The sequence below is a fragment of the Nelumbo nucifera genome, chromosome 3 (genome assembly GCF_055504915.1).
Source record: "Nelumbo nucifera cultivar China Antique chromosome 3, China Antique-T2T, whole genome shotgun sequence".
Lineage (NCBI taxonomy): Eukaryota > Viridiplantae > Streptophyta > Magnoliopsida > Proteales > Nelumbonaceae > Nelumbo > Nelumbo nucifera.
Genome location: NC_142651.1, coordinates 61,343,389 through 61,355,012, shown reverse-complemented (window position 1 = coordinate 61,355,012; position 11,624 = coordinate 61,343,389). Strand labels below are relative to the sequence as shown.

At 37.2% G+C, this 11,624-nt stretch overlaps 1 protein-coding gene across 2 annotated transcripts in view; it reads left to right on the top strand.

Annotated features, from left to right (window-relative positions):
* The first annotated feature begins 1,930 nt into the window (after positions 1-1,930).
* Positions 1,931-11,624, top strand: part of LOC104609403 (vacuolar protein sorting 38-like) — an 83,842-nt gene continuing 74,148 nt past the window's right edge. The window contains exons 1-2 of one of the 2 annotated variants that reach the window (XM_010275697.3): positions 1,931-2,258; positions 2,449-2,655. In XM_010275697.3, the coding sequence (XP_010273999.1) occupies positions 2,115-2,258; positions 2,449-2,655 (351 nt within the window). In that variant the 5' untranslated portion in view covers positions 1,931-2,114. Of the gene's footprint in view, positions 2,259-2,426; positions 2,656-11,624 lie in introns of both variants that reach the window. The other variant, XM_010275698.2, reaches the window with a different exon arrangement.

The window sequence follows — 11,624 nt, the reverse complement described above, 5'->3', positions numbered from 1 at the left end:
GCAAATTTATAAGAAGTATTTTTCCCTTATATGTTAATGCTTTCATATTTGAATTTGAGGGAAAATCAAATATTTTGTTGATTGTTTAAAATGAGATCAAAATAGGACAAATTGAGCCATCCATTGTTAAATTCTTGCTGAATTGTATAAGAGGATAAAAATGAAATTCTTTTATGCTTCTTAAATAACTACACATGTCTGATTTTTTTTTTTTTTGATAACTCACAATGTGTCTAAGTAGACATATATAAATCATAGAACTTAATGAGTTGTAATTGAAATAACAAGGAATATTTAGTTGGACAAATTTAATTACTCTAGACACTTGGTGCTATATGTTGATTTGTAGATGAATTACAAATTACTTGGAATCTATAAGAAGTGGCAATAGATCTTTAAAGCTTTTGGACTTTTTCTTAAATTAAAATACTCTTCTCTCTATTATGAAGATATAAGTTGTAAATTGAATACTATTTTTAATTTCATCCTATTCTCTCTCATTAAGTCTCATATTTAAGGTTAATTTTCATTCTCTCTCATAAAATCGTATATTTAATATATTTTTGTTTCTTGGCATAAAATTTTAATATAATTAAATTTGTGAATAACAATTTTAATAGTATAAAAACTTAATTCAAAATTGGCTTGGAAACAAAACCAATTTTTAGCTATGATAAATAAGAAGATTTTTTATGAATAATAGAAACGGAATACAAAATTGAAAACTGCCTTAGCAATGAAACCACTATCATGTTTGTTAAATGATGGAAATGGAATGCAAAAATTATGAAAAAAGAAAATTAATGTCTATTCCACCACCTTACTAAACAAATCAAATGATTCAATAGTTTGATTAGACAGGTCACCATGGTGTTGGTCAAGTCAATGATTTTTTTTACAAATAAGCAATTTAGTGAAAAATGAACCTAAAATCTTGGTCAAGTAACTATTTAATTAGTCTGATCGATGTCTAGGCAAGTAATGGTTCAATTAGCACAATAAATTGAAAATATAGATATAAGTTATAGAATAAGAAGATTTGATACAACTCCTCAAGTTGAAAGGCAATAAATCACCAATATATATAGAATTATTGTTGTTGTTGTTATTAGTTGAAATTGTCTTGCGCAAAGTACATGCACATGTACTAGTTTGCATAAATGCATATATGCATGTATAATTTTAAAATGGGTTCGTTGAGCAAATCAAACCCCTCCTGTGCCAAGTCCAACTCAAATGCATCAAATTATAGTGCAGGTTGAACTTAAATTGAGAAGATTGGGCTTAATCTCTAGCTCAATCATTTTTTTTTGCCCCGGCTCAACCGGAACATGGCTTGATTATACACATTCACCATAAATCTGGCCCAACCCGCCTTACTTGTACTTCTATAGTCTTATTTGATCACGGTCACATTCAAATTTCAATAGACTGTGGAACCAATGATGAAATTCCACGCCGGTAATAAATTTATAGGCCCCAGTACCACTGTAAGGTTGCGGACGGGTCCATGTATTTACATACTGGCCTAGAATCTTATCATTGATTTCACGGTCAAACCTTGCTAGTGACGTTTACGGGGAGATGTTTGTACCGGATGTGGCCAGCGTTCTGTGTTCAACTTATAGGAATACGGCCCGACATTATAACGGTACCGTGTGGGTTAACTTATCACGTGGACAGAACGTACCGTCGATCGTGTGTTTTCAGGAATCCGGATTTGGTCCTAACAAAATTTGTCCTAACGTCATCCTAGCCGTTTATTGGTAACATCTCCCATGAATGAAAAAAATATAAGTACGGATTACAACCGTTGGATTGGTGGATCAGGAGAAATAAGAAGGCTCCGTTCTAAAGTTAGAAGGGCATGACACATTTGATCAAAACCCAAACGACTTCCATGTTCACCTGCCGGTCGCAGTTACACTTCTTTTTCTTCTTCTTCAACTAACTCTTGTCTTGTTTTTATTCTCATTTCATGGATAGATTGTCATTAAACCCTAACTGTGATTCCGGATTGATAATGTTAGTTTATGATTTTATTACTTTGAATCTGCATATTCCATCTCTTGGCTCTCTGCACAGTGGGATCGGAAAGGACTTCGGAAAAGAAGATGAACGAAAAGGAAAATTTGAAGATCATCCAGTGGGAAGATTTTGAGCAGGAGGTCGTTCGACTATGGAGCCTTTCAACTGTGCTTAACAAAGCTAAGGAGAGGAAGAGTTTACTGGAAAAGCAACTTGAATCACTCATCCATGTAGGGTTTTATATCTAACTTGAGAATTTCATTTGTGCTTCGCCCTTAAAATAGTTCTTTTTTGATTATCTCTCTTCAAAGAGTTAAAAGAAAAGTTGAACTGTGCTTTCGAAAGATATTCTCTCTCTTCTGAAAGTCTGGGATTTAATTGATTATCCCGCTGTATAGCGGGCGACAATATGTTGGGTAGGTAAAAGCAGAATCACTAAGTAGGTCAAATGAGGTGGAGGAGATGCTCGATAAAATGAGGGCTCGGAAGTTGGTGATGGGAAAAATGTTGATGTATTCAAAAGTTGTTTCGGAGGATGTGAGGAACCAAGAGGAGGAGCTTAAAATTGAACTTGGATCACTTCTAGTTGCTGCAAAATCTCTTTGTGTGGCGAGTAAGCAATTGCAGGTAATTAGCAATTACTCTTGATCTTGTATGGTAGTATGATATTTTGTTGATTCAGTTTAACCATTTTAGAAGTTTGTTTATAAGAGACATATGCTATGCATTGTGCTGCTATTGTTAATGCTGTTGTCCATTATTAATTGTTTCTGTTGTTGATAGGAATCTCAAATTTATATTATTGTAAGAGTTGTAAGACAGAAAGGGGCTGAGTCCCGTCTATGAAAATGTACAATTTATAAATTGAGGTCTAAACATCCACACTACAGGGAAAAATGATATCCTGCAAACTATTACATGAATGAGAAAAATTAAGATCTGAATAGCGCTTCAAAATAAGTTACCAGAAAAAATTATATCCTCCACTTGGCTACTAATGGATCTCAGATCATGTCCTTCCGTTGAAGATGTGCCTATTTCTTTCTTTCGGTATGTCTTGAATCTCTTGACGGTTAGCAAATTGCTCTGATTTATGTGGATTCAACCAACTCATTATGGACATAAATCTTAAAAAATTCTGATGCACTTTTTCACACCATGCCTTAGAACCTTGTTTGCTATCTTGACAGACTCTTGCTGATCTTTGATTGGGAAGAATGTATCCCAAATCTGTCTTGTTTAGCCATACCTAGACTAATCTTGGATCATTGTTGTGGAGCTGTGGAATTCAGAACTCTTTCATTTTAGGGGTAGTCTGTTGCATTCTATTTTTAGCATATGTGGTTGTCTTATCCTTTTTTTTCTCTGAGAGTATGGAATCTTGGTGTTTGGGTGTAGGGCGATTGGATGGGCTGGTTTCAGATTTTGGAAGAAGCACAAAGAGATAAAAAACAAATTAAGAGCATGAAGTAAAGAGGTCTTTGGTTTGATAGGAGGAAGGAAAATATCCATCTTAAAAAAGATTGAAGAAACTGACAAAATAGTGGTAGAAAATTCAATGAATTTGGAGAAAAAGAGGAGGAAGAAACTTAAAGATTGAGTTTAAAAAATTGCTTACAAGGGAAGAGATTAACAAGATGCAGAAATCAAGATAGAGATGGATAGAAAAGGGAGATAGGAGTTTGAGGTTTTTCCACAATGTAACTCATGGTAGGAAAAGGAAAATCTGATTCTTAAGTAGAAGTTGATCGAATTGAGGTGACTAATCAAAAATATATAGCTAGGTTTTGAAAGATGCCTTTCCTCTCTTGTATCAAATTTCTGTAAATCAGGATTCCTCGGTGGCTGAGAATTTCAATGCCTCTGGTAACTCTTTCAGTTGGAATCTATTTTGTAGGAGGTGCCTCTTTGATTGGGAAGTCGAAGAGTTTGCAAATTTGTTGTGCCTGCTTCATAACCAGAGGATTGACTCAAACAAGAAGGATGCTTGGAGATGGAATGGGAGGCTGATGGCAGGTTCACTGTAAAGTCTATGTTCAGTAAGTTGATAAGTTCAGGTCAGGGGAACTTTCCGGCTAGGCAGGTTTGGAACTCAATTAGTCCTTCTAAAGTGAAGTTTCTGCTCTGGACTATCTGGATTGAAAGAAAGGAACCTTGGTTTGGAAAACTATTCCGGCTGCAGTGCTTTGGACTATCTGGATTGAAAGAAATAACAGAATTTTTCAGGGCAAAGCTAAATCTCCAGAGGCAATGGTGCAGAAAGCTGTGGGTAAACTACTGTCTTGGGTATCGGCAACGGAAGAATTTAAAAATCAGAATTTGAGATTGTTGTTTAGTCAGACTTGGATGCATTTGTAATCTGAGGTGGCTCTAGGCAGCCTTTACTGGCCTAGGCTTCTTTGTACTATTATTTGATTTAATAAAATACCTTACCTTTTACAAAAAAAAAAAAATATATATATATATATATATATATATATATATATATATATATATATATATATATAGCTAGGTTTTGAATAACCATTCTGAAGTTTGAAGTTGGAACAGCTTAGTTCTCCCTCCTCCCATCCTCCACAAAGAGAAATTGCATGTGGAGTGGTTAGAATGGAATGACACTTGGAGAAGATGAAGTGAAAATAGCAATGTTTGAGATGGACAAAAACAAAGTCTCTGCTCTTGATGGATCCACAATGGGATTTTACCAAAAATGGTAGGGGATCATTAAAGATGGACTTATGGAGGTATTTGTAGATTTTCATGGAAATAGAATTTTCAGTAGGGATGTCAATGCAACTTTTGTAGCTCTTAATTCCTAAAAATACCAAGGCTGCTCACCGCCTCAACCAACATATTTTCTTTCCATAAACAATGCTTGAAAATAGCAATGTTTGAGATGGACAAAACAAAGCCTCCGCTCTTGATGGATCCACCACAATGGGATTTTACCAAAAATGGTAGAGGATCACTCGGAGTCTCTTGTCCTTTTGTGTTCTTTATTTGGTCCTGGTTCTCTTCTCTCTTTGGTTGCAGCCTTACAGGTGGACACCTCCCTTGGACATGGTGAGCCTATTTGACCCAAGCTTTTTTAGGCAACCAAAGAACTGTGGAAGGGTTAGGTGGAGAGCCACAAGAGTAGCTATTCTTTGGTCTGTTTGGGAAGAAAGGAATAATAGGATCTTTAAAGGAGTGGAGAAATCCAAGGAGGAAACTATAGAAAAAATAACCATTATGATTATCCACTAGTTGAAAACTTTGGACTTGTTCAAAAATTTCTCAGCTAAGTACATATATAGGAACTGGGGAGAAGTGGCAGTTACAACTTCCCTAAGACCTATTGTGCAGGCACTATGGTCTCCACTAACACAACAAAGAACAAAGTTGAACTTTGATGGGAGCTCTAGAGGTAATTTGGGTCCTTTAGGAATAGGTAGAGTATTCAAAAATGGAGAGGGTAGAACCTTTGTGATGTTTTCGGGGCCAATAGGAGTGGGAGACTCGTTGAGAGCGGTGGTGATGGCTTTGCTTCAAGGGGTAAGATATGCTAAACAGCTGGGGGTACATCAAGTTGACATAGAAGGAGATTCTAAATTGTTAATTGATCGGTTGCATTCATATAGATTGGGAGCCTGGATATATAGACAACCCATAAGAGAAATCCTCAACATAACAAGGGAGACTGGAGCTTGCTACATGTGGACAAGAAGATCAACTAATGGGCTAGCTTATACCTTAGCCAAACAAGGGACTGTGAGGGGGAGTTTGTTGTGGGTAGTGTTGTAAGAAGATTACTTTGGGTTCAACTCCCTATTTTAGGGGTTGACAGTTGTATCCTAATTTTATGTTAATGAAGTTACTGTTTTCAGTAAAAAAGGGCAAACTTCTTGAAGTACCCCTAAGTTTTAGGAAATTGACTAACTTTACCCCTTCTGTTTACATATTGTCTTAAAGTATCCATAAGTTTTCTGACAATCAACTAAATCCTCCCCTGCCGTTAGTGTTCGCTGATATTTCATCATAATCTATTCACATGTGACATCGCATGACACAAATTTTTTTAAAACCCAAAATTACCCTTTTGTGGTTGATTTTTCCCTCCATTATTCTTTAAATTTTCAAAATATAGTTCAACAAACTTCAAAAGAGATATCAGCTTAGCATCAACAAAATTTGAAATTTTAACATCTCTGCCCACAATCCATAATTTCTGTTTTCCCTAATCTCCTCTTTATCAGCCCAGAATTGCAAATCCTAGATAAATAGAACCAAAGAACTAATAAATCAGAACCTAGTTTGGGTGCCTTCTCTGCAAACTTTGGGTCAAAAAGATACAATGGCCTTTTTGGAAACAAACATTTATCTTCTACGTTGATTAGTTGCTAGTCGGAGCTGCAGGTATATAGTTTGAAGCTTCCTTTAGACTCAAAGAAACGAAAAAGAGCCTAAAGTCATGAAGAAATGAAACTAGCAAACTCTGGCACTGCAAAATATCCATTTCTTAACAATAAAACTAATGATAACCACTTTGAAACTATTGATATTGTTTGGGTTCAAGGGTATTCTTGTCATTTTTGTTCTTTTGTATTTGGGCACCCATATGAGGGCTTACTTGTAATTTCTCTCAGTAGTATAAAATCTCAAGTTTGAGAGAGTGAACAACAACTCTCTCTTCTCTACTTGAAACTTCCTTTCTCTCTTCTTCTCTTGTTTTCTTTCTCAATAAAACCTAGATATTGCAACTTAGTATCAGAGAAACTAGAAGGTCGTGGGAGAGTCTTTCTCTACTGGTGTTCGCTCGGAGGGTGACTTGCTGACGTCAAACCGCCACTGGGTGACATCAGTAGTTTGTACAATTGGCTATGGCAATCTCTAAAAATTGTATGGTTTGTTTCACCTTAATTTTAGATGAATTTTGGTATACGTCTCGTTGTGGTTTAATGTTTTTATGATTTGTTGTGGATTTTTCAAGTGAAAAACCGTAGAAACTCCATATCGGGTTTAGAGGCTTGTTTCTCTTGTTTGATGGGTTTTTATTCTGCAAAAGCTGGTTCTTCTAGGTCAGTTTATATTTTGGGAATGACAGGAAGTGGTTCCATATTTTTCTGAACCTTAAAAACTTTTTGGGAGTTTTTCTTCTCCCTTTATTTTATTGCTAGCTAGCTTTTTGGGCCCCTTTCTAGCTTTTATCTGAGTTTGACCTTTCCTTTTGGGTTTGTTTGTGTTTTGGTTGGGTGTTGGGATGCTCCTTGGTTGCCGAAATAGTTATTTGTGAGGTACGAAATCACCAAAAGATGTACAGGTGGGTTCCAGTGTGTTTCCTAGAAATGTTGATGTTTCTAGTGGTATGATAACCACTATAAAACTTGATGGGACCAACTTTTTGGGGTGATCCCAATCGGCTAAACTTACTATCACAGGGAGAGGTAAGTTGGGATGCATTATAGGCAAGGAGGTGAAGTTGAAAATTGAAGACCTTAAGTTTGCAAAGTGGGAACAAGATAACTCACTGGTAATATCTTGGCTTGCTTCTTCAATGCAACATTACATTTCTCGTAACTACATGTTCTTCTCGAGTCTCAATTGTTAAAGATATTTGGGGTAGGGTTGTCGCCGCTTACAGGTTAACAATACTGCTAGAGTATATCAGCTTAGGAGAGAAGCTTGTAGTATGCATCAGGGGGAGAGAACAATGGCTATGTATTTCTCCTCTCTACAATCTCTTTGGGAAGAAATTGACCATTTGAAAACTTTTGAGTGGAAGGATCCTATAGATGCCGAGTAGTACAGGAAGTACATTGAAGAGAACAAAGTCTTTGACTTTTTGGCTAGCTTGAATCCAAAGTTTGATTTCACTAGGCAACATATTCTGAGTTCGGGCATTGTCTCTCTAGCTACTACTTACTCTCTTGTGCAAGGGGAAGAAAGTAGAAGGGCAGCCATGATGCAACCCTTTGTGATTGGGCACTCTGCCTTTATGCCCTCTAAGCCTAGGCCAAGTGGTAGTAGGCATCCTACTACTAAGAAGTCTAATGATGCCATCTATGAATATTGCAAGAAGCCGAGGCATACTAAGGAAAGATGTTGGAAACTCAATCCTCACTTGAAACCAAACAAGTTTAAAATTGGAAGGCAATGCTCATTTGGCCATAATTGGTAATGAGGGTTAGTCTTCTAATGTGACCATTCAATCTCACGACTCTTTTGACATGATGGATAAACTTTGGAGTCTTCTATTGCACTTGGAAAAGAGTGGGGCTTCCTCCTCATTTGGTTCTGGTAATCCATCCAGTGCATATGCTAATATAGGTATTGCACTTGCTTGTTCTACCTCCAGCCCATAGATTGTTGACTATGGGGCTAGTGCCCATATGATTGGTATGCCTTCACACTTTACTTCATATAAGTTAACCCTTGGGAAGGGCAAGATTATTGTTGTAGATGGATCTTAGACCCCTATTTCAGGTCAGGGAGAAGTCAAACTTACCCATAACCTTTCCCTTGAATCTATTCTTCATGTTCCTCAATTGCATAAAAACTTATTATTTGTCAATTCTCTTACCAAGTCCCATAATTGTTTTGTAACCTTTTTTTCTACCCATTGTGTTTTTTAGGATCTGAGCATGAGGAAGATGATTGGACGTGGGCATGAAATCGATGGAGTCTACCTTTTTGATGAAGCTTCAGAATATGGATTGTCGCCAGGATGAGTCTTATTCTAATGAGAAATTGAGTCTTTTGCAATTTTGGCATTGTCATCTTGGTCATATGTCTTTTAAGTGTGTAAAACTTTTGTTTCCAAATTTTGTTTACTTTAGTGTCTAACTTGAATCCTTAATGTGAAGTTTGCATTTATCCAAATAATGTAGAACCACATATTTTGCGAGTAATAGATGAAGTAATGTTGCTTTCCATTTAATTCACATTAATGTTTGGGGCCCATATACCATTCTGTGCATGGATGACTACACTCGATATACATGGCTTTATTTGATGAAACAACATGATGAATTTCCTATGATTGTTCAAAATTTCATGAATATGGTGGAAACCCAGTTTGAGAAAAGAATTAAGATAATAAGATCTAACAATGCAAAGGAGTACTTCGAAAACTGCCTTAGTGTGTTTCTTAAAGAACGGGGCACTATTCACCAGAGCTCATGTAGTCATACTCCATAGAAAAATGGGGTTATTGAGAGGAAGAATAGACATGTGGTTGAAGTTGTTCATGGGTTATTGTTCCAGACTCATGTTCCTACTTGTTTCTGGGGAGATGCTATTGAAGCTCACCTTCAATTTATTAACCGGCTACCATCAAGGGTGCTAAATTTTGTCCCCTTACCAACTTCTTCTTCCTGATGAACTTATCTTCAATTTACCTCTTAGGGTCTTTGGATGTGTCTGTTTTGTTCATGATATGAGTCCTTCTAGACATAAGTTTGATCCTAGCAACAATTCTTCCTTGGACACAGTAAGAGGGTGGCTCTGGACGTTAATTGCCCACCACAATCTAATCCCTTAGAATTAGGTAATCTTGAACCTCCTAGTATTTCTATTGCTAAACCTGATCTTGATCTTCCTATTTCCCTTCAAAAGGGAAAGAGAACATGTATCGAGTATCCCATTACTAATTATGTATTGTATGGTGCTCTCTCACTTTCCTATTATTTTTTTTGATAAGTAAAAATAAAAATTTTATCGAAGAGAAAAGGAGTTACATCCGGAAGCTACAATCATGAGGAGACAAGACATCACCCGATTATAGACCACAATTCAAATTAGAGAACATTTTCCACAGTACATATATGAAAATCTAGTTCTCCTAACCTAAAACCAAAGTTTTCTTTCTCAGCTTGGCTGAATTCTAGAAGAATTAGCAACCAATCTACCACTGGTCTACCTACAGCAACAACCACCTTGTCCATGCTGCAAGCTCTATTTTCAAATATCCTTTTGTTCCTCTCCTTCAAAATGTTCCAACAGATTGCAAATGGGATGCATCTCCATAGTAGATTTACCTTCTTATTTCCATTCAGCCTAGGCCAACAGATTAAAATCCCCCCCCCCCCCCCAAGCACCAAAGTCCCCCCCACCCTCTCCTTGCCCCTTCCAGCTCTTCCCACATCTCTCCTCTCTCCCCTTCTATGTTTGGCTCGTACACACATGACAGCCCCCATTTCCATTCCTAGAAATAGAAAATCTCCCCTTCTTTTCCCCAATTTTCCTTAAGCTACTTGAGTCCCACAAAACCACCAAACCTCTTGATAGACCCAGTGCATCCAGTTCAGCCCACTCCCCTCTATCAGAGCCCCAAATCTCCTCCATCATCCTAAAATCAAAATGTTCCAGCTTAGTTTCTTGTATCAAAGCCACATCCGGGTTTTGTTTTCTTAACAAATTCCTTACCTTCCTATTATGCCTATATTTCTGCCATCTCCTCTCTTTCTATTCCTTGTAGTGTTACAAAAGTAGTGCAGTCTCCTCACTGGAAGGAAGTTATGAGCCAAGAGATGGAGGCCTTGATAAAGAACCAAACTTGGGAGATTGTGCTTCGTCTCAAGGATAAGGTTCTTGTTGGGTGTAAGTGGGTGTACACTATTAAGCACAAAGTTGATGGTTCAATTGAAAGGTATAGAGCTCGCCTTGTGGCCAAAGGATATACCTAATTCCAAGAAAGTACTACTGATGGTTCAACTTGGGATGCAAGCTATAGAAACTCCAATTGATCCCAATCACTAGTTGAGTACTACTGAAGGAGATGTTCTTCCTGACAAAGGGGTCTTTTATAGAGTGCTTGGCCACCTCCTTTATCTTTGTTTGACTAGACCTGATATATCATATGTAGTCGGGGTGGTCAGCCAATATATGCATGAGCCCAGAACCTATCACATGAAGGCTATTAATGGAATCCTAGCCTATTTGAAGGGACATCTTGGTAAAGGGATGTTGTACTCCAACCATGGGCATCTAAAGGTTGAGGCCTACACAGATGCAAACTGGGCAGGGTCTATTGATGATAGACGATCTACATCTAGTTACTGTGCCTTAGTTGGAGGTAATGTTGTTTCATGGAGAAGCAAGAAACAATCAATTATTGCTCAATCTAGTGCTGAGGCAGAATATAGGGCAATGGCCAATGAAGTGTAAATTACTCTGATTGAAGACCTTATTGACTGAGATAGGCATCCAAACTGATACTCCAATTAGACCCTATTGCGACAATCAAGCCAGCCATAAACATTGCCCACAATCCTATGCAACATGACCATATAAAACATATTGAAGTGGATAGACATTTCATTAGAGAGAGGGTAGCAAATGGAGAGATTTGCCTACCCTTTCTAAGGTCAAAAGATTAACTTGATGATTGTCTCACTAAAGGCCTTCATCATCCAAAGTTTGCTAAGAACTTAGACAAGCTGGGCATGATTGACATATATGGTCAACTTGAGGGGGTGTGTTGAGATTGTTTGGGTATAAGGGTATTCTTGTCTTTTTTGTTCATTTGTATTTGGGTGTTCTTTTTTATTTAGGCACCCATATGAGGGTTTACTTTTAATTTCTCTCAATAGTATAAAATCTCAAGTTTGAGAGAGTGA